This window comes from Puma concolor, chromosome A1, assembly GCF_028749965.1.
Source record: "Puma concolor isolate L17-30 chromosome A1, mPumCon1.1.hap2, whole genome shotgun sequence".
Lineage (NCBI taxonomy): Eukaryota > Metazoa > Chordata > Mammalia > Carnivora > Felidae > Puma > Puma concolor.
Window position 1 is genome coordinate 149,888,688 of NC_141667.1, and position 23,448 is coordinate 149,912,135.

At 47.9% G+C, this 23,448-nt stretch overlaps 1 protein-coding gene across 1 annotated transcript in view; it reads right to left on the minus strand.

Annotated features, from left to right (window-relative positions):
- ADAMTS2 (ADAM metallopeptidase with thrombospondin type 1 motif 2) overlaps positions 1-23,448 on the minus strand; it is a 247,565-nt gene that overhangs the window by 59,092 nt on the left and 165,025 nt on the right. Inside the window, exons 5-6 of the mRNA XM_025924101.2 lie at positions 20,105-20,188; positions 4,366-4,522 (exon numbers count right to left, since the gene is read on the minus strand). Coding sequence (XP_025779886.1) covers positions 4,366-4,522; positions 20,105-20,188 — 241 coding nt within the window. The remainder of the gene's footprint in view (positions 1-4,365; positions 4,523-20,104; positions 20,189-23,448) is intronic.

Sequence of the window (23,448 nt, forward strand, 5' to 3'; positions counted from 1 at the left end):
TATCTACACCCCCATGTTCACTGCCCCATTAACAGTCCATCAATGGATGAATGGATAAAGAAGATGTGGTATATACATACAATGGAATATTATTCAGCCATAAAAAGGGAAATTCTGCCATTCACAACATGGATGGTCCTGGAGGGCATTGAGATAGGTTAGTCAGAGAAACACAAATTCGCTGTTCTTTCACTTTTATGTGGAATCTTAAGGAAAAAAAAAAAGCAAAACCTCATAGATACAGAGAACAGATTGGTAGTGGCCAGAGGCAGGGGCGGGGGGGGGGGGTGGTTAAAATGACTGAAGGAGGGCACCTGGGTGGCTCAGTTGGTTAAGCATCCAACTCATGATCTCGGCTCAGGTCATGATCTCACAGTTGTGGGATTAAGCCCTGCATTGGGCTTTGCTCTGACAGCATGGAGGCTTCTTGGGATTCTCTCCCTTTCTCTCTCTCCCTCTGCCCCTCACTCCTGCTCACATGCACACGCTCTCTCTCAAAAATAAATAAACTTTAAAAAATACCGATGCAAATTTTTTGCTAGAATGTTATCTGGTGTCATTTCCCCCTCCCCACCACAGTATACTTAGAGCTCATTTTTTTTTTTTTCCAACGTTTATTTATTTTTAGGACAGAGAGAGACAGAGCATGAACGGGGGAGGGGCAGAGAGAGCGGGAGACACAGAATCGGAAACAGGCTCCAGGCTCTGAGCCATCAGCCCAGGGCCTGACGCGGGGCTCGAACTCCCGGACCGCGAGATCGTGACCTGGCTGAAGTCGGACGCTTAACCGACTGCGCCACCCAGGCGCCCCTAGAGCTCATTTTTTAAAAAATGAGTAAAGGGGGTCAAAAGGTACAAACCTCTGGTTAGAAGATAAATAAGTTCTGGGGATCTAATGTGAAGCATGAACTATAGTTCATAATACTGTATTGTATATTTGAAAGTTGCTAGAAGAACACATCTTAAAATCTCTTATCACAAGAAAAAATATTGTAACAATGTGTGATGATGATGTTAACTAGACTATGGTGGTGATCATTTCACAACTTATACATGTATCCCATCATTATGTTGTATACTGGAAACTAATATAATGATATATGTCAATTATATCTCAATGAAACAAACTACATTTAAAAAGGAGGGTATTGGGGTGCCTGGGTGGCTCAGTCGGTTAAGCATCCAACTTCGGCTCAGGTCATGAACCCACAGTTCGTGAGTTCGAGCCCTGCGTCGGACTCTGTGCTGACAGCTCAGAGCCTGGAGCCTGCTTTGGATTCTGTCTCTCTCTCTCTCTCTCTCTCTCTCTCTCTCTGCCCCTCCCCTGCTCACGCTCTGTCTCTCTCTCTCAAAAATTAATAAACTTAAAAAAAATTTTTAAAGGAAGGTATTAAGCTCTATTCCGCCCCCCCCCCCCAATTTGGATATTTGACTGACCTGACACCATTTGTTAAAAATATCATCTTTCCCCTCCGCTTCATGGGACCACCTTCACAATGAATCCAGCATCCATCCATCTGTAAGTTCAATCCTGGACTCTATTCTGCCACAGATACATTTGTCAACCCTCACATCAAAATACTCTTTAACGACTATACTTTTGTGAGCACTGAATACTTTGCCCATCTTCTTCAGTTGTTCTTGACTGCTCCTGGCCCATTGCATTTCTATGTGAACATTAGAATCAACCTGTCAATATCCTCAAAATATTCGGCTGGGTCTAAACTTGCTCTGGAGGGCACTTATGTTCTCTTGCAGGTCAGTATGGAGAAAACTGATCTCTTTACGATAGAGAGTCTGCCTATCTATTAGCATGGCACATCCCTTCATTGATTTAGTCTTTATAGTTTCTGTGCATGTGTTTTACAGTGTTCTGGTCCAGATCTTGGATGTATTTTGTTAAACTTATTCCCAGGTGTTTGCTGTTTTTTATTTGTTATTTATTTTATAAGTGGTACCAGTTTTTGAATTTTCATTTTTTGCTGTTATATCAATTCAGTTGATTTATATATATATTGATATTATATCCAGAAAATTACTTAATAATGCTAATTATTTATTCATAGATTCTTTTGGGTTTTCTATGTACACTAGCATATCATCTTCAAATGAGAGTTTGATTTCTTCCTTTCTGACCTTATATTTTTATTTTTCTCTTGCCTTACTTCACTGGCTGGGACTTCTACTACAATGTTGGAAGTGGTGATAGCAAATATTCTGGACCGATTCTCAGGTCTAGAGGAAATCTTTTCAACATTTCACCACTTTATATGATGTTTGTTATAGCTTTTTTTCTGCTAAGTATCCTTTATCACATTAAGAACATCTTCTTCCATTCCTATTTCAGTAAGACAATTGATCACAAATGGATATTGATTTTTGTCAAATACTTTTTCTGGACCAGTTGAGATGATTCTGTAAGTTTTTCTCCTTTATTCTATTAATGGGGCAAATTACCATGATTGATTTTCATACGTTAAACCATGCATTCCCAGAAGCAGCCCAAATTCATTGTCATATAGTGCTTTTTTTAAGTAGTACTGGATTTGGTTTGCTAATATTTCGTTTGGGATTTTGTATCTATATTCATGGGAGAAACTGGCCTATAATTTTGACGTCCATCTCAGATTTTGGTACTAATATTAGCAGGTCTCATAAAATTAGATGACAAGACTCATTTCATTCTGTGAGGGTCTGTGTAGGATTGACATTATTCTTCCTTAACAATTAGGAAGAATTCTCTGGTGAAGCTATTGAGTCCTGGAGTTTACTTTGAGGGAAGGCTTTTAATCATAAATTCAGATATCTTTAGATGATATGAGACTATTCAAATTTTCCTTTTTTCCCTCAGATTTTATGTTTTGTCAAAGAATTTGTAAGTTGCATCTAAATTAACCAATTTATCAACACAATGATGTTCAAAATACCTCCTCATTATCTCATTATCTTTTTAAAGTAAGATTTGTAATGATGTCCCTTTTACATTCCTGATCTTAGTAAATGTGTATTTTCTTCTTTTCTTTTTTAAACTAGCATTGCCAGGGGCATCCGAATTCTAATCCATGTTTTCCAAACAACCAAATTTTGATTTTGTTGATTTTTCTCTATTAGTGTTTTCCATTTCAACAATCCTGCTCTTACATGTATAATTTCCTTCCTTTCTATTTTTGTTGAGTTTAATTAGCTGTTCTTTTTCCAAATTTCTTGAGATAGATATTTCCATGATTGGATCCTTCATCCCTTTTTTCTAATGAATGTGTAAATAAGGTTATAAATATCAACTTAGTCATGTTAGCTACATCCACAACTTTTCATACATTGTATTATCAATATCATTTTGTTAAAAAATATAGTCTAATTTCTGCTGTTGCTTCTTTTTTGAACCACAGATTATTGATGAGCATATACTGTTTAGTTTTAAAACGCTCATAATTTTTCGAGCTCTCTTTTCCAGCGTGGTCAGGGGACGTATTCTGTATGATTTCGATCTTCTGTATTTTGTTGAGATTTCCCTACGGCCCTGCATAGTCTGCTTTGGTATGTCTTTTTTTTAAATGGTTATTTATTTTTGAGAGAGAGAGAGAGAGAGAGAGTGGGAGCAGGAGAGGGGCAGAGAGACAGGGAGACACAGAATCTGAAGCAAGCTCTAGGCTCTGAACTGTCAGCACAGAGCCTGACGTGGGGCTGGAACTCACGAACCATGAGATCATGACCTGGGCTGAAGTTGGACACTTAACCAAGTGAGCCACCCATGTGTCCCTGTTTTGGTATGGTTTTATGTTGCACTCATCAAGAGTGTGTATTCCTGTTGTTTGGTGTAGTATTCTAGAAATTACTCAGGTCAAGTTTCTTCATTCAAGTCTTCTGTATCCTTATCCCTGTTCTTACCTATTGTGCTATCATTTACTGAGAAGAAGATGTTAAAATCTTCAACTATAATTGTAGGCCTTGTCAATTTCTCCTTTTAGATCTGTCACTTTTATATAGTTTGAGTTTTTAAGTAAAATCTCTTAACTTCTAAAGGTGGAAAACTTATTCAAAATTGTTTTGTTTTAAAGGGGGGAAGCAAACAATTCTGGAACCCCACCTTGGATCCTGTCTGGTCTTTGGACTGCCACCCCAGGCTCTGCCCATTTCACCACCTCTGACTTTTGCTGTCCCATTGGGGGGATGCAGTTTCCTGGGGGGAAATGGCAGAGGCCAGGATGGTTTTCAATGAGCCTGAAGGTCACTAGCACTTATGCAGCCTCTCACTGGCTAAGGTGGTCTTGGCCTCTCCCCATCCTGACACACTTCCCAGCCTGGACCACGGCCGGCCCATGCCCAGCCTCCCTCCTTTCTGTGCCTTACACAGGCGAGGCTCACCTTGCATGCCCGAAGGCCCGAAGTCCTGCCTTGTGAGGAAGATGGCGTGATCGTGGTATTCATCGTGACCTGTGTCCGGCTTCTGCTGGAGGTAAGCCCAGCGGCAGACGTTCTCCAGGCTCTGAGAGGGGTTCCCAATCTCAATGAGGCTCATGGACTGCAGGGGGCGGGAGAGATGGAAATGAGGGCTTAACGTCTGGTGGACCAGGTGGGAGCTGAGAAGGCTGTAGTGCTCACAGAAGCCCTCTGTTGGGGACCTGGTCCAGGTGGCACCGAGCCCAGCTCCCTTGGGGGCCCACCTCCCACTTGGCTCCATTCTTCTGAGTGGAGGGAAGGTTCCCCGGCCACACACACCTGCAAGAGTTTTCACACAAAACCACTGCCTGGTTTTTAGGTGAGTTGTGGAGGCAAAGCTCTGAGGCCATCTGAGGCTTCACACATTCCATTCCGTGTATGCCATTTCTAGAGGTCCCTGTGGGCCTCTCAGGCACTTATTCTGTGGCAGCCCTGGGCAGGAGGCAAAGGCAATGTGGACCTCATGCTGAAGAGCTCACAGTGCTGGCAGGGTCCAGGGCAGGGGAGACAGAACTCCCGATATGGTGTGTAAGCCCAGAGCAGGGGAAGGGAACCCTATGCTTTCCCCGTTTGAAGGTATTACAGGAAACAACACAAATACAGTGGAGGAGAAAAACTGCAGCAGATCTAGCAAAGGAGCCACACAAAGAGCAGGAGCATAGCAACCATTACGTCAGGAACCACAGACAGGAAGCCACCGGGAGAACCATGCCCCATTTGGTATCATGGCGCACACCAGAGAGCCAAGGCTGGCTGAGGGACTGGCAACCTCGCAGCTCTCTCTGCACCGTGAGATTGGCATTCACTCTCTAGTTCAGTCCTCACAACCACCCTGAGAGGCAGGAAGCTGAGGCTCAGAGAGGTCAAGTAACTTGCCTTAAGTCACACAGCTTGGAAGCCTAAGACCAAGGCCTATATTCAACCCTCTGCCCTAAACTGCCTCCCCAAACAAAATATACACATACTGTCCCCAAAGCAAGGCTCCTACATGCAACATGCTTCCCTTTTCTCTCTGCTACCCTCACAGCAGGAAGCGAGTGTGTAAGCTCCTCTCACCTTGAACTCCCACCACTGAACAGTTCTGTCCAAGCAGAGTCCTGAGCATGTACTTCTTCTTCTCTCTCTCTTTTTAATGTTTATTTTAATTTTTGAGAGAGAGATTGGGAGTAAGTGGTGGAGGGGCAGAGAGAGAGGGAGACAGAGGATCTGAAGCAGCCTCTGTGCTGACAGCAGACAGCCTGATGCAGGTTTCAAGCCCGCAAACTGTGAGATCATGACTTGAGACAAAGTTGGACTCTTAATCGACTGAGCCACGCACACCCCCACCCCCTTTTTATTTGAGAGCGAGAGGGCGAGCACACAAGTGGTCTGGAGGGGCAGAGAGAGAGAGACAGAAAGAGAAATAGTCTTAAGCAGGCTCCATGCTGAGATTGGAGCCCGGTGTGGGGCTCAATCCCACAACCTTGGGATCATAACCTGAGCCAAAAATCAAGAGTCAGACGCTCAACCGACTGAGCCACCCAAGCTCCCCGCTTCTTCTCTTCAAGGATCCATCTGTCCGCAAAGCAGAGTTATGCATTCCTTAGTAGACATGTCTGAAGGTGGTCTGTTTCTTCCTGGTCACTGCAGGGTTCTCATGCATTATCCACGTCAATGACTTACAAGATGGCACACCAATTCCCAAGCCCCGAGCACAGAGCACCTGGGAGCTGAGTGTGCTCGTTATAACAAGGCAAAATGAGTCCTGATGAAGTAGAGTCACAGACTGGAATGACAGGTCTGGTGACCAGGACCTGCTGGACACAGGCACAGAGATGGCCAGCCCAGAGGAAGGTGCAGCAGGGGGTGGGAGGTGGAGCCCACTCTGGCCAGTGAGCTGTGAGCAAAAGTGACCTGTGTCTCTTCCTGGTTGGAGTGTTCAATTGCCCACATGAGACCCTGTAGAGATCTCTCCTTGCTGTGTATGGTGGACAGGGTGATGGCATTCAGCGCACGGCTACCATTGGCAAGCAGAAATGGGTGCCCGGAGCCGCCACATTGGATTTCTCAGGGCCAATCTTTAAATCTGAATTTTATAAAGTAAGCCTAGTTCATAGTAAATGTTGACTCAAATTAACATAACAAATTATGTGGCCCAAACAAAACACATCCCCCAGGTTACCAGGTTGAGAGCCCTGGAGTAGAGGACCTCATGCAGACAGCCCCCTTCCAACACCTCCTTCTCGGCTGGACCTGACACTGGCAAGTGCCTCCTTCCTCCCAGAAATTCCTACAGTTCAGCCCAGGCTCCCAGCCCCTCTGGCAGCCAGAGTGATTTCGCTGCTGCGGCAGTATAATTTATTGAAATATTGATTTGCGTTTTGTTCTTGCCTTGTCTTTGCCCATTTCAAGAAGGCAGCCTGCCACCTGCGTTCTCCAGGCCCGTGGGGGTTTGTGCTGCAGGGTCTAGAGCAGGGGTTGTCTGGGATCCCCCCACCTCTCGGCTTTTGGGTTCTGAGGAGACTCCCCGAGGAGAGGGGCAGAAAGAAGGGCTGGGAAGGGCTGCACCAGGACAAAGTGGTCCTGGGGGAGGCGGATCTCAGAAAACAGGGGCTGTGTACTGGGCCCTGGGAGCTTGAAGCCCAGATGGGACTCAGAGATGGAGAAGGGTGACGTCAGCATTTGGGCACCCAAGATGCAGACCTGCTTATACATCTTATTTCTCTGCCCACGTCCCAACTTTCTCAAGGTTCTGGCCCATTTAAAATGGGGACAAAAGAATCTAGGACTGGGATTCTCATCCATACTGGGTCCGGAGCATTCAGGAGGGTGTGGGTACCTAGGGGCCAGCCTGTGACCTGATACCGACCCGTGCACCATGGCAGGCAGAGGGCCCCTGGGTCACTGAGGAGGGAGGGGACATGGGAGAGGGACAATGTGGAACAGGAGCTGGTGCCATATCAGCAGAGTTAGAATCACGGGGTGGCAGGAGATGAGCAAGAGAGGTGTGGGGGCTGGCAGGTGGGGGAGGAGGAGGCTTCTGGCTTCAGTAGAAGTGGCAAGGAGGCCCACGGGGGAGGCTTGAGGAGAGGTCTGTGAGCTCGGGGTCCACGGTACCTGGGGACACAGTCAAGGGATTGTTTTCTCCTGTCCAGCCTGCTTGCTTGGTATGAGTTTGGCAGTTTGGCTTTGGGGAGCTCTCCCCCTTATCTGGGTGCAGCCCCTAGGGGATCAGTCCAAATGCTCTGCCCGCCCCTGACAAAGGCTGGCCTGGAATCTGAGTGAGGCCAGAGGAGCTCAAAAGGACTGGACATCAGCTGAAGCAGGTTTTCCTGGAGAAACCCTGGAAGCAAGTTCCCAAGAGCACCTGCTCCCTGCACCCCCTAGGTTCAGCCTTTCCTCCACCTGCTCCTCCCACATGCTGAGGGACTCCTGACAGAGTTATCCAAATAGAGGGCCCAGGAGAGGTGTCTGGGCCAGCCCAGGTGGGTCACGTGGGCTCTGACGGTTCCTCCTGCACAACTCAACCCCCGTCTCTGCCATCCAGCCACATCCACGCAGACCTCTGATGGGCCTCACTCTGGGAGGCACCACAGAACCGCCCTGTCTTTGCTGTAGACCACAGCCTATGAGCTGTGACCCTCCTCCCAGCGAAGAGAGGAAACAGCTATTTCTCCCATTTGTATCTTCTTCCAAAGTGCCAGAGAGAGGATGGGGGCGGGGGGGGGGGGGTTGCCTGTTTCCATTAAGAAATATTCTCACACCTGCGTTCCAGCCAGCCCTCAAGATGTGACGGTCCTCCCCCCGGAGGGAGCCGCGGGCATCAGCTGTACAGAGTGAATTGCAGCTGAGTGGTGGTCACGATGTTTGCACCGTGGAAGGGGCATTTCTGCACCCCCAGCCTGGGTGGTAGCTCCAGGTTTACAGGAATAGTCTAATTGAAGCTGTACAATTGCCCTAAGGTATATTTTTTGGAGGTGGAACCACATCAGGGACAACAGAAGTAAACAGCTTCCAAGTCCTGCTACACAAGAGGTATCTGCGGGCCTGGAAGCCCCGCTGCAATCGGAAGTGTCCTATTCCCGGGCTGTGACGAGAGACGGGAAAGGAAGGGCGTAGCCCAGACGTGACCACCAGGTGGCGCTGCTGTCACAAGAACGGTCTCTCGCGCGCTAGGCCGGCAGGCAGGGCCCCGCCCACCTCCTCCCAACCCTCTCAGGCTGGCGCTGCAGCTCTGAGCCCAGGCATGCACAGGGCAAAGGGGGATTTTGAAGGCCAGAGACAACCTCTGCGGTCCCACCCTTAATACGCCAATTAAGACCCGTTCAAAAATTCTGTTCCAATCATTGCTTTCTGACATTTCCATTGTTTGCCCTTGAATGAGCTGAATTATTTATGCTCTTCCTTCCTTCAGTCAAGAACACAGGAGGGAAACTGGACCTGGAGGCTGGTCTTCTAGGAATAACAGCGCCATGGGGTGGCTGTACCAGTGCCGCCACATGTCAGAGAGCCCCACAGACCCCAAACTCGCCCAGCAGCTTACTAGGGCATGGGCAGGTGACAGGTGGAGCTCACCTGGGCAGCATGAGAGTCCTGGGGTAGGAGACCTGTTCATGTCTCATCTGCTTGTGTTCTTGAACAAGTTACCTCACTGTGCTGAGCTCCCCATCTGCAGAAGGGGTACAACCACAGTACAGAGCCAGGAGCACAGGGACTTCTGTCATTGCCACCCCTCACACCCATAAGGCAGCTGAGGTCTAGCACGGGTGAGTGATGCCCACGGACATCACAGTCAGAATTCCTTAGACCCTTCCCCTCCAACGCTGAAAGATTCCTATGCGTGCTCCCCACTTGGTCTTGACTTGGTCTTTCACGACAAGATACCTTATGTTCCTCTCTGATTGTCCCCAAGTCTCTGATTTCCATTTGCTTTTGATTTCCATCATCCGAGGAAATATTTAAAATGAGAACAGTTCAGTAGCTCTGGTGCCTTCTCAAAAAAATCAATTGAAAGCCAGTTGCTATGCAACCCTCAAGTGTTGCCGATGTTCTGCTCCCTGGCTGATGGCATATTGTATAAAATAAGATAATCTCTTTTCTTCTGTCTTCCTTCCTTTCTTTTTTTTTTTTTAAGAAATGGAGGAAAAAAACGTTGTTTTAGGAAAAACTTGAGATAACTTAGAAGCTTCTCATAAGCTGGAAGACAAACAACATGGCACGCATGTAAGTGCTACTGATTTTATCCCCTCTGGAGCCTGGTGGGGACCCGGAGACAGGCTCTGGGGAGCTGGTCTATTTCCATCACGATTTGGAATGAATAACAGGATCTGAATGCCTGGGCCACTTTCTGCCCCAAGTCTGGCTCTTGGCCTCATAGCTGCCCCTGCCAAGAGAACCCCCAGATCTTGGGGGACACAGCTCAGTCCCTTCTCCTCACAGGAGTCCTGGCTACAGTCATCTTGGTTTCATGATGCTTAAATCCTTCTGGGCATGGGGGATGCCCTCCTTGATAGGGACACATGAGTTCCTTAAAGAGCAGCTCATCAGAGTTCATCTTCACTGTGAGCCAAGCCCCATCTCCAGACCCTCAATCTAGAAGCCTGTCCAGTCTCTCCCTGAACAACCATTCCCTCCGACACGAATGTTGGGCCTCTTGTTCCTCAGACCCCAGCTGCGCAGTCAGTTGCCTGGCCACTCCATCTGGGGCCACCCCCAGTTCTATTTCCTTCAAGGTGCTCCCCACTCTGAAACAACCTTGTTTACTTGTCACTTCACGGGGAGTTCACGCTCCAGCTCCATTTGTGTGACCTGCTCTTCCTGTTCCTAAGACGACACCCCCGGCCACCCCCGGCCGCCCCCTGCTGTCCCCTGCCAGCAGAGACCTGCAAACAGGGCCCTGCTCCTGGTGGTTGTGCAAAGTGGGATCTGTGACTAGCGGACACGCACTGTTAACCGTCCACAATGAGACGAGTGCCAAAAAGGGAAACCTGTCCAGCAATTTGATGGTGTGGTTTTATGGGAACGGAATTTAATAAAAAAAAGTCTGGGCTGGTATTTTTGTAAATCTTGGTTTTGTCACATTTTCCTTTTCTAAGAATTCCTTTTAAACATATTTTCCAGGACTACTGGTCAGCGATGGGCCCTCGGGGCTGAGTGTTCTGTGTGTCCGGCTCAGCGACCTCAGCCCTAAACCTGCTCTTCACAGATGGTCACTTTCCTGTGTTGTCGGGTCGCTCCAGGTCAGCGGGACGTTGCTCCTGAGTCCTGAGGCTGACGACTGTGCTCTCTTAAATCAACCAGAGCCCACAGCTAAGTACACTGCACCAAACCTCTGTGCCCAGGGTGGCACACCCTGTTCCAGCAATGCTGGACCAATAGGTGGGGTCTGCACTCAGTCCCTTCACGTCAGGGTATCTGGACAGCACCAGCGGTGCCCTCCTGACTCTCCTGAACCCCTGCCTGCACATGTGTCCTCCCTCAGGAGATTGAAAGCCACACCCTGGAAGCCCTCACACTCCAGCAACCTGCCCCAGGAGGACCGAGCATCAGTCAGGCCCTGTAACTTTCTGGAATCCCCCAGGACACACTGGCCATGACAGGCAATAGCCCTTTCCAGAGACCTCCACCACAGCCTCATGGGCCCCACCTGGGCTCCCAGGGGACAGGCAGGGCAGGGCAGAAGGTGGGCAGGGCATGGGTAAGCTTTGCTACAGGAGACAGGTCAGCCCAGCTGGATCCCCAGGGGCAGCAGAGGAGCAGGGAGCATGCTGTCCCTCTCAGCCATGCTGGGGGTACCGGGGATGGGCAATCCCCCACAGCCTGCGATGACCTCTATCCTGACTCCTCTGATGTCACTGGCAGAGGTGTGAGGCTGGGCTGCTGAGCCCTTGGCTGGGTCCCAGTAGGCGCTCTCTGGGTTTAGCTCTGAAAGCGTGCTTCCTGCTCCAGATTCTCCCTTCCAATTCCTAAACTCCTTCCCAGCAGGAAGTCACGGGAGCTGGGGTCCCCCTGTGCCCCTCCTGGTTGCCACTGTCCGAGTACTGGTCTCACTGAAGCTGCCCTAGTGCCCAGGTGAGCTCCAGCCACGCACCTTGCTGGTCGTGACCTCCAGGCAGCCCTGTGGCCCACTCACTTCCCCATACGTCCCTGGGAAGAGCCAGACAATGCTCTCCACTCTGCCTCTGGGAGACTTGGGGTGAGGGGCGTAACCACATGGCCCTGGCCTTGAGGGAGGTGCCTGTACTCCTGGGGGATTTGGCCTCACCTGCAGGTAAGGTGGCAGCCTGCATTCTAGCCCAGATGGTTTGCTCAGAGGTCCCTAACCAGGAGACTGGAAGAGCCCCTGGGCCCAACCACAGGAAAGGTAAGACAGTGACCCTGAGGGCAGAAGAACCCCTCCCCTCCCCAATTGTCTCCGAGCCTCCACAGAATTGAGGTGCCAAGTGAAAGCAGAAAATCCCTTCAATGTCCTCCTTCAAATCAGGAATAAAATGTTGGACATGACAGAGCCCTGTCGCATGCCACTGGAGACTCTACTCAGGTGGATTCAGTTAAACGGGATTACTTGGATTCTGCCATTTTAAAGTGCTTTTTAAAAAATGTAAACTATTTTTTCATAATTAAAAATGCACTATTTTGTTTAGAAAAAAAACATGCTTATCATGATAAATTATGAAAGTTCAGTAAAATACAAAGAGGAAAATAAAAATCCATGGCCTACTGCCCAGAGAGAAATATTAGTCACCTTTGATGTATTCTTTCCAGTCCCTTCTGTACATATATTTGTGCACAAAATTAAGATCATACTATAAGTTGGGGCACACAGGTGCTCAGTTGGTTAAGCATCTGACTCTTGATTTCGGCTCAGGTCATGAGCTTACAGTTCATGAGATCGAGCCCCACATAGGGCTCTGCACTGACATCTCGGAGCCTGTTTGGGATTCTCTCTCTCTCTCCCTGCCCCTCTCCCCTGCTCTCTCTCTCAAAATAAATAGAAAACATTAAAAAAAAAAAACTTAGGGGGTGCCTGGGTGGCTCAGTAGGTTGGGCATCTGACTTCAGCTCAGGTCATGATCTCACGGTTCATGAGTTCGAGCCCCACATCAGGCTCTGTGCTGACAGCTCAGAGCCTGGAGCCTGCTTCAGATTCTGTGACTCTCTCTCTGCCCCTCCCGCACTCGCACTCTGTCTCTCTCTGTCTCTCAAAAATAAATAAACATAAAAAAATTTTTTTTAAACTTAAAAAAAACCCATATGATAAGTTATATTCTGTTTTCCAAAAGCAAATAAAGCTAACTGTATGCTGTAACAATTCCCCAGTGCTTTGAAAGTGGGATTTATGGGGCACCTGGGGGGCTCAGTCGGTTCAGTGTTTGACTTCAGCTCAGGTCATGATCTCACGGTTGGTGAGTTCGAGTCCTGCTTTGGGCTCTGTGCTGACAACTCAGAGCCTGGAGCCTGCTTCAGATTCTGTGTCTCCCTCTCTGTCTTCCCCTCCCCTGGGCACACTCTCTCTCTCTAAAATAAATAAACATTAAAAAAATAAAAAAAAATAAAGTGGGATTTATTAGCAGCCTAATATTCTACCACACAGACGTATTACAGTTTATTTAATTGGACCCCTGTTAGTAGACAGTTGAGATTTTTCCCAGTTGTTTACACTTAGAAATAAGGCCATGGCCTTTGTCTTTTTCCTAAAACTTTGTCCGCAATTCTGATTAACTGCTTTGGGATAGAGTCATAGAAATGAACAAGGCGGGTGGGCAGCAAACAGGAAGAACCTTCTTAAGGGCAGTGGTGAGTACTGTCACATTTCCTTCTAGAAATGTGTACCCATTTATACTCATACCAGAAAAGGGTAATGCTTTACCCATCCAAGCCAGCAGTTAAATCCCTCTTTCTAATCTGAGCACAGGCGATCCTTTAAAAATGTTAAATTGCAGGGTGACTGAGTGGCTTAGTCAGTTGGCGTCTGACTCTTGGTTTCAGCTCAGGTCATGATCTCACAGTTCATGGGGTTGAGCCCCGAATCAGGCTCTGGGCTGGCAGCGTGGAGCCTGCTTGGGATTCTCTCTTTCTCCCTCTCTCTCTGCCCCTCCCTTGCTCGTGTTCTCTCTATTTCCCTCTCTCAAAATAAATAAACTGAAAAAAAAATAAAAATGGCAAATTGTATTCTTTATTTGATTAATAGTACAGTTAAAATTTTTTCCTTCTTTTTTTTTTTTTGCCCATTTGTATTTTTCTTCTGTAAACTGTTTATACCCACTGCCAATTCTGTTTCTCCTATGGTTTGTAAGAGCTCTTCATATATTAGGGTATCACTGCCATATTGCCAGTGTTTTTCATGCTCGTGCTTTGTCTTGTAATTGTTTCTGGACAGAAGTTTTATATTTTAAGTGTTCAAATATATCTATCTTCCCCTTTACAATTCCTTCTATTGTACTTACGCTTAAGGAGCCCCCTTGACAACCAATATTTTCTTCTTGATTTTTGTGGTTTAAATAGTTGAATGTTTTATTGGCCTGTTATTTATCGTATGTTATTTTTAATTTACTATACATGAAATTTATATTTTTCATATATTTATTTATAACACTTAATAGCCATTTCATTTATATTTATCACATGTTAAGTTAAATATATGAAGTGTTTTCAGAGCTCCATAGTTTATTCAATTGATCTGTTAATGCTTACGCAAATACAGTATGATTTTAATTATTTTCACTTTATAAGATGTTTGAAGTAAATCTCTCTTTATTTGCTTAGCTTTTGAGGCTTTCCCATTCAGTCTTTTTTTTTTATGTTTATTTATTTTGAGAGAGAGGGACAGAGGGAGAGTACGCGCACGAGCAGGGGAGGGGCAGAGAGAGGGAGGGAGAGAGAGAATCCCAAGCAGGTTCCACACTCTCAATTCAGAGCCTATTGTGGGGCTCAATCCCATGAACCATGAGATCATGACCTGAACTGACATCAAGTAGGATGCTCAACTGACTGAACCACCCAGGTGCCTCTCCCAGCCAGTCTTGACTGGATTATAAGGCTTCCAGATGAATTTTAGAATCATTTCACCAAATTTCCAACTATTAATTTAGGAAAAATCAGTATCTCTACTATACCCAGTCTTCCTGTAGGAAGTCTGCTTTTATTTTTATTTCCTTCCTATCATTAACAATGTGCAATTTTCAGGGCGCCTTGGTGGCTCAGTTGGTTAAGCCTCCGACTTTGCCTCAGGTCATGATCTCACAGTTGGTGGATCTGAACCCAGCACAGGGCTCTGCACTGACAGTGCAGAGCCTGCTTGGGATTCTCTCTCTTTCCCCCTCTCTCTCTGCCCCTCCCCTGTTTGTGCTCACTCTCTTTCTCTTTCTATCAAATAAACTTTAAAAAGAAAACCATGTGCGATTTACTTACTGTAGGTCCTGTATCTATCTTGTTAGGACTGGGCCAGATATTTTATATTTTTGCTTACTTTTGTAAATGGAACTTTTCTTTCCCTATTACACCTACTACTAGGGTATTGTGGGTTTGTGCAAAAATTAGCGATTTTTTTTCAATATATGAAATTTATTGTCAAATTGGTTTCCATACAACACCCAGTGCTCATCCCAAAAGGTGCCCTCCTCAATACCCATCACCCACCCTCCCCTCCCTCCCACCCCCATCAACCCTCAGTTTGTTCTCAGTTTTTAACAGTCTCTTATAAAAATTAGCGATCTTTATAGAATTATCTTACAGTTGGCCATGTCACTAAACTTCTTTAATTAACTCTAAAAGCTTTACAATGGATCCTCTGGGTTTTCCAGGAACATAATCATCAGCAACCAATTAAAATTTCATCTGTTCTTTTCCGATATTGGTTCCATGTCCTAAGACATTATCTAGAATTTCCAGAACCTCAGTAACAAAGCTACCTTCTGGTCACCACGTTTACTGTAACTGCCTCAATGAGGGCAGTATTTCCCAAAGTGAGTTCTGTGAATGTTGACTACGTGAGGAAAAGGGTTCCACTGAGAAACAGGTTTGAGAAGCTATGTGTAGTGATCCACTTCTTGAGATTCACCGTGCACATTTCTGTCATAAAGTCTCTGACAGATTCTTTGACAAGCCTTTCCCAGACTCACTGGACTATGGAACCCCTCTATTTTCCCGTGTAAATGTCTAGGAGCATCCTATGAATTAGCTATGCAGACACTCTTAGGGACATGTGCTTCTTTCCTCCACCTTTAAATAAAATTTTGGTTGTCATGTTACCATCTGTTACTAGTTTTCACAGATTTTTGAATACTGGGAGGTACTCTCTCAGCAACTATGCTGCAGACCATGCCCTTGCCCTGCTAGTGGCTTCAGAGCATCAGGGGCTCCTGGAAGCTCTTTCTAAGGGGCCCCCCATTCGGCATACTTCACCATGCACCTCCCACTCATGCCTTTGCAAGCAATACTCATCTCTTCTCTCCAAGCCCCAGGCCCCCATGCCAGCCTCTCCTGCCATCTCTACTGGGGTGGCACTCGGCACCTCAAACTCAACACATCCCTGTTGAATTCATTGCCTTTCTCCCTCCGACACCCTGATTCTCTTCCTGTGTTGTCCATCTGAGTGGTTGACATCAATCAGCATGCACCTGGCTGCCTGAGGCATGGGCTCAGGGTCTCCCCACCTTCATCCACTTAGAACCCATGTCCTCTGGATTTGGCCTCCTACAGTTCTCTTCCATCTGCCTTCTTTACCCCAGCCTGTGGCCATGGTCTCGGTACAGCCCACCGCCGTCCTCCCTTCAATGGCGCCCGCACCCTCCTCAGCCAGGCTCCCACCCACCATGATGCCCACAGGAGTCCAGGGATCCTCTTGGAAATGCAAATCAGATCCTGGAAACACCCCTCTTCTGGTTCTTCTCCCTTTTACTCCCTTCCAGTCAGTTGGCCTGACATTGTGAGGGCTGCCTGCCTCATCTTCCCCCCATGAGTCCCTGACCCCCTGTAATCATTGTTTCTTTGTCTGTACCTCTGCTTTAGAAGCTCTTGAGGTCAGGGACCACGTCAGTGGCCCAGCACAGAGCCTGGCACACAGAAACCCTTCAAAAACTATGGGTTCAATTACAACTTTTGTCATTTGGCAAGCAAATGTGATGAATTATATGAACAGACTTCCTGATATTCGACGATTGCCTTATTCCCAGGATAAACTCTATTTTATCGTGCTGGGAGTTTCTTTTTCTGCATTATTGAATCAAGCCTCAGGATTTTTTATGTCTATTTTTAGAAGGAAGACAGGTCTGCACATTGTCTTGGACATGTTACCTCTGGCAGCTTTGAGTATAGGAATCACACTGGCTATAAAAATAAATTGGGTGGATGTCAGAATATATATATATATATATGTATATATGGTGTGTGTGTGCTCTGAAACGATTTCCATGGCGTTGTATTATCCTTGCTAATAATTCCTTAGAAATGAATAAGAATGCACTGGCAAAAATAGATGATCTGACTCTCTATTTAGAGGTAATTTTCAGAGAACTCTGAAAGTGCTAGAGAACTTGAGTTCCCTCCATGGTTATGGGACTTATGGTGTTTTCTAACATTTTCAGCTTTGAAATATTCTCATTTCTCAGGAAATCCCTGGCTTCCCAGGGTGTCCTCATCCCTGACTCAGAGATAGTCAACTGTTCACCTTCAGGTTCTGACACTTCTGCAAATGGACTGTTGGTCACACAGTCTATCTACCTGCTGGCAGCCGTGAAGGGGAAAACAACAACAAGAAAAAATGGCTTTGGGTGGGGAAAATTTAGCACAGAGCCTGCTGGGGTGTAGTTAAAATAAACGAAGCTTTGCTTCCTTGAGCAATCGACACATTTCAGGCCGAATTGAGAGCCAAAGCTTTGCTACCACTAGGAAGCAATTAACAACGCACAATTTCCAAATTTGTCTTTTTAACCAATATGGGGGCAACCAGGGGCGGAGGGGACGCAAGCTGCCACCTGGTGCCCAGACCATTCTGTGGCTCTCCAACTCTATCTACTTCCATGCCCTTGGCCAACCTGAAGTTTCCCATTTCCCCCATCCAGCAGTAGAGAAAAGGGGTGGGGGATCTCACTGTGTCCACACCTCATGCCAAATTTCTGAAAATTCTCAGACACCGAAGGATGCTGGCTGGAGGGCCCCAGGTGGTAATGGAGGGGCTGGAAGGAGCTGGTCTGGGGAAGGAGAGAAATGAGGGGGGGTGCAGAACATGTGGACAGCTACTCCACTGGGCCATTCCAAAGACCCCTGACTGTGAATGGAGGCTGGGACTGGATCTCTGGGCTAGGGTCCACCCTCAGCTTCCCTTCCCAGGGAGTGCAGCACCCCAAACCTGGACACAGGGCTAGAGAGCCTCCCTAAGCCCTCCGATAGCTGGTCCACCTCATCTGCTGGCCATCCGGAGGGAGGGGGGTTGAGAGAGGACCCGAATTGGGGGTCTTCCAGCAGCGGCCTAGTGTGGCAACTGCCCCAAATGCCTTCTCTTCTGTCCAGATAAGCATCCTGGTGTAGGTTACGTTGTGTACACCCTTTCTCATCTTTCAGTCTGTGTTTCCTCACTCTCTCTCTCTCTTTATGTCAGAGGTTTGCATTCACTAAGGTTCTCTTCTTGATTGGTTCAATTATTTCTATTTCCTAATTTTTTAATTTCTGCTTTTCCGAAACTACCTCCTTATTTTTGTCCTCCTTAGGTTTTTGGTTTGCAGTTCTTATGGACTTTTGTTCTAACATTACTGCAGGGTCCATGTGTATTCATTCTCTCTTGTGTAATCTTGGAAAGCACCTGCGAATTTGCCTCTGAATACAGCTTTGGCCACACTCTATATAGGTTTTGATCTGTAGTACTATCACTTTCATTAATTTTCCCAGCTCTAATAGTCTTCCAAGCAGGTTGTTTTTTTAACTTTTCAAAGAAATTGGACTTTTTATTTCAGTTCATATATCCCTTCCTTCCACCGCGTTTTAGGGCACTGAGTCAGAAAAGATAGCCCGGACAGTCTTTGCTGTATAAAATTCACTGGAATTTTTTTTACAACCTAAAGTACTTTTGTAATTTTCAAGTGTTCTAGGATTCCTCAAAAAGGAGTCACACAGGGCAAAAAAGAAAATGATAGAACTACTAATTTAACTTTATACGTTATTATTATTTTATTTGAAACTTCTATGCCTTTTAAAATGTAATCTGTTAAAGATCTTAAAAAGAGAATGAAAGACTCCTGCGGTTAGTTTTTTTCCAATTTCTGCCTTGTTCTGACAGTCTTCTTTGATACATCTTATGTTCTCCCAGGGGTGCATGAAAGAGCATAACTGGTGTCCTTACTGTGGCCGCTTCTACTTTAGAGGAATGTGCTTCCTAGGGTAAAGAGAGTGGGCTCAAGATCTACTATTCCTGGAATTCATCTGGCCACATGAGCCCTCCATTGTCGTTTTTTATACCACGGGCCTTGTAGGTTGTGTGCAGTTCGATTTTACTGTTGGAGACCAAGATTCTTTGTCTTTGAGCAGATGAATTAACCCTGTACCTAATTACCATGCCTGATGATTGATTTTTGTACACACTGAGCAAAGTTAGACGATGGATTCTAGAATTTGGCTGCAGGGTGAGAAGCGCAACTCCGCAGGAGCCAAATGACACTGGCCACTCACCCAGAACACCACCAACCCACTTTAAGCCTCAGGGTTCTTATCTGTGAAACAGGGATTGTCATACATCCGCCTCCCCATCTGCCCTTGGCTTCAGTGAGTTAATATGGGTAAAGTACTTCTGACTTGCCCAGCACAGGGCTTCTTCCTTCCTCACCATCTTCCCTTTCTCTGCACCCCCTTATCTTTCTGTCTCAGGTCTTGGGTCACTGTCTCTGGGGGCTTCCTACCCCAGCTGCACAGACCCCTGCACGCTGCTAGGGAAGACAACACCAAGCTTGACAGCAAGAGAAGATAGGGAGGGCAAGAGAGCCCAGTGAGGGCAGAAGCCACACAGCATAAGAACATGGGTGGAAGAGGTGGGAGGGAGGGGAGAAGTATCCTGTGTTTCTGATGCTTTGATGTCTGGGGCCATGCTGACCCTCCTGGGGTTAGCCAATTCCTAGAGATAATAAACAACTCGCTCTGGAGCATGCTTTTCAAATGCAAACCAACCAGTTCAGAGTCCGCACCCCCAGCCACCTCCTTCATTGGGCTCTCACCACCCTGCCTGAGTCACTCAGGGCAGGTACTAGCCACCTACGACCCAGAGCCCACAGGAATTATTCACGCTGGCCAGTCCTGTGCTTGCTTACTCTGCCACACTCAGCCCTTCCTGTGGAGACAACAGTCCCCCTCTCCTTCTGCCTTCTGACCCATCCTGGTGCTGCCCCAGTGGCCCTGTGTGAATGATAAACCGACTTTTCCATGGCAGTCACCTCCTGATCATCAGTTAGCCTCTCCACACATGAATAATAACAAAACCTACATTATAAAACCAGGGGTGAGGTGAAAGGGGATCAGGAATATGGGGGAGACTCACGAGTTTCTTGTCTCTTCCAGGTACCACGGGCCGAGCTGGGGACAGGCACCAAGGTTTTGGCTTTCAGAGGAGATCTGTGCCTCACTGGAGGGTCCCCATTCACCCCACAGAGATCACGAGAGTTGGGGAGGCTCCACTGTGTCTGGAAGCCACCAGCTCACTCACCTTCCCGTAGCTAAGCAGGATTATCCGCACCAACACGACATTGATGTGGGCCCCCAAGGACTCGTCATGATAGATTTCATTGACCTGAAAGACAACCAGGGAGGTGTCAGCAGGAGCCACAGGCCTGAGGACCACCTGCAGATGACAAGGTGGAGCCCAAGGGAGGCTGTCAACCCGCCCACGCTGTGCGGTGCCCTCCACAAACAGGGATGACAGTCCCTGTCTCACAAAGCTTAACAGCAAGATGCCATATTTGTCACCACCGCTAAATTGGATTGCCAGAAGCCTTGCCATGAGGTCACAGGGGCAGGGTGCACATCCCTAAATGTGGGTCAAACTAGATTTTTTAGTCCACAGTGAGACGATAGCTCTAAAAGCCAGTTTATAAGAGAGAAAGGGGTTTTTGTCTCCAAAGTATTGCTTTATCTCTCACAGGCAAAGCCTGGCCAATTTGGCTCACAGACTTTGACTGAAAGTCATGGTGTGGAAGCCAAGAAGGCAGTTACATGGAGAGGTCCCGCTGCAGCTGGAGGGGACAGGAGGGAGGAAAGGGGGAAGAAAGACCGAGAGGAATGGCTAGGCTTCACTTTACTCCTTCCACCCCTGACCTCCAGCCCATGTCTCGAGTCACGGGTGGGGGGTGGGGAACAGGGCAGGGAGCATAAAAATAGCCCTGATATTTGGGAAGAAGTCAAAGGCAGAGAGGGCTTGATTCTGCTGTCCGGGACCTGGGAAGGGACAGGTTCATATGGAGAAGGGGTGGCTTCAGAGAGCCCAAATGGAGTACAGCTCCCAACTACACATAGGGGACCCAGGGATAGTGGGCAGGATAGCTGCGGGCTGGCCTGTGGGTTGGCTTCAGAGAGAGTCCAGGGGGTGCTGTCCTGCAGGAGGGCTGTCCTGCAGGGGGGCAGACGTTGTGTGGCCACGGCAGAGAGAATAAACCCTGAATGACCCCATCCGCAGGGCCAAAGCCTGGAGGGTCAGTGCCCAGGACAGAGCATGCTGGGACAGATGTGTGCAGATGCAGGGGGGCTAAGCCATGCACCACCCCTATCCTGAGGGAGGAGGGACAGGAGATGAACAGCCCTGGTATGGGCTGAATTGCATCCCCTCAAGTTCCTAACCCCCAACATAATGCTATTTGGAGGTGGGGCATTTGAGAGGCTATTAGGATTGGCTGATGTCATGAGAGTGGGGTCCCCCGCCATGTGAGGACATGGCAAGAAGGAGGCCATGTGCAAGCCAGGAAGAGAACCCTCACTAAGAGCCAAATTGGCTGACACCTTGATCTTGGATTTCTAGCCTCCAGAACTATGAGAAATTAATGTGTGCTGTTGAAGTGACCCAGCCTGTGGTATATTGTTAGAGTAGCCTGAGCTAAGGCAAGCCCAGAGTCAGAGCTTACCCTCTGACCTGATTATTCCCCCTAAAGCCTTCTGAACAGGAAGAGCCTGAGCCACCTCTCAGGGGCCAGGTCACATTTTCCCTTCAATCCTGGAGTGAGGGTGGCATCAAATATAAGAACTAAAAAATAGCTGCCTTTTTCTTCACCCATCAGCTTTGGTGTGTAGATGTCCATCCTGCCAAGTGTATAACCTCCTCCCCCCCACCCCAGTCCAGCAATGAGCCCCTTATAGATTTGCAATGGGACTTCTCAAGCTGAGCCACCCTGGCCTTTCACAGGGCCCACCACCCACCCCGGGGTCCCGAGTTGCCTGGCCTTGGACTGTCCTTCCCCACGGACCTTAGCAGGTACCCAGTAGACCCAGGAGAAAGCTATTGGCCCCATTGCATGCCAAGCATCATGTTAGCATTTGGGATTCAGTAACCAGCCTGGAACTGGCCTTCTGTCAAAAACAGCTCCACCATCATGATGATGCTGATGAGGACCTTTAGAGATAGGCAGGGAAATTGAGGGCATATTAATGGTGAATCTGCCCCAGTGATGATTAGTGGGCTCCCTAAGGATGTGGCATTTCATCTCAGAGATAAGAAATGAGAAGGAGTTAACTCAGCAAAGCAGGGATAGTGTTCTGGGCAAAGAAAGTAGCATATGCAAATGTCCTGGGGGTCAGAGGCAGTAAAGTGTGTTCTAAGAACTGCGCAGGGGGAAAGGGCCTCTGAGGTCAGACTACACAAGTATTCAGGTAGTGAGAAGGATTCCAATTCTGTTCAAAGAGCAATAGAGGATATGGAGCCCTGAGAGAAATATAATGACACTGCATTTTACAAAGATTACTCTGCCTCCTTTATGGAATGTAGATTGAAGTGCCCACTACAGCAGTTGAAGTGTCAAGTGTGGGGCTCAGATTTGGGGATGAGTGGAGAGAAAGAACAGATGTCAGGAGTGACGTGGACTAGAATTGGGGAGGGCACCTCCTATACAGCCCTGGGACACCCTGGGGCCTGCTTGGCCTCATCCTCTTGTTGGCAAATGGAGGTGGTCCATCTTTGCTTTGCATGGAGTCAGGGAGGAAAAATGTCCCGGGGTCATCTCTCAGAGCTTCCCCAGAAAATGAGGGGCTTCAGGCTCCTTTGACACCCTGATAGTGCCTCTCTGGAGCCCATGTTCTAATTTCACTTCTCAGAGCAGGCCTAGGGGTGCATCCCAAGCGGAACTGGCCCCTCAAGTGCACAGTAAGGCTGTAAGCCTGTGGTGTTACAATCTTTATGAAGACAGGAAACCTGCCTTGATATTTGGAAGGGATTCAGGGCTGAGTTCACAGAATTATCTAGATCATTTTATGCTCCCAACAGCCCTTGGAGGCCAGAATGAGAGGTGGTCAATCCCACCTGAGCAAAGGGTAAGCTGAGGTTCTGAGTGAGGGTATGCTTGCTGGTTCCTACAGGGAGGGAGGTCCCCTTCCCAGTTCCTGGCCCAGATCTTGCCCATCAGGGCCCAGCATCCTCCTGTTCCCCCGGTCCCTGCCACTATGCCCAAAGGTAGCCACTCGCATCTTGGGTAAGGGGTCCCATGTCCTTGGATACTGAGCAGGCCTGACCCTGACTCCTGATTTGGGACAGGAGGTAACCAGAACCCCAGGGGCCCCACCACTCAGTGCTAAGCTCTATGAGGCAGAGGCCCACATCCTGCTGGGGGTGGTGGCAAGGCGAACTGAGTCTGGGGTGTCAGGCCACTAAGCGGACACTGGACAGGGGAGGCCCTGCCTTCCAAGCCGCCTGTTGGCTGCCAGCTTGCATTGGCTGGGCTGGGCTATGGAGAAGCACACCCATCAGAGAGCCAGTGAGGAGGCTGGGCCATGGGTCAGGTTGGCAGCCAGGCCTGCTCTGGAGACTCCCCCAGCCACCCCCTGACCCCAGTCGCTTTTAACTGCAATGAG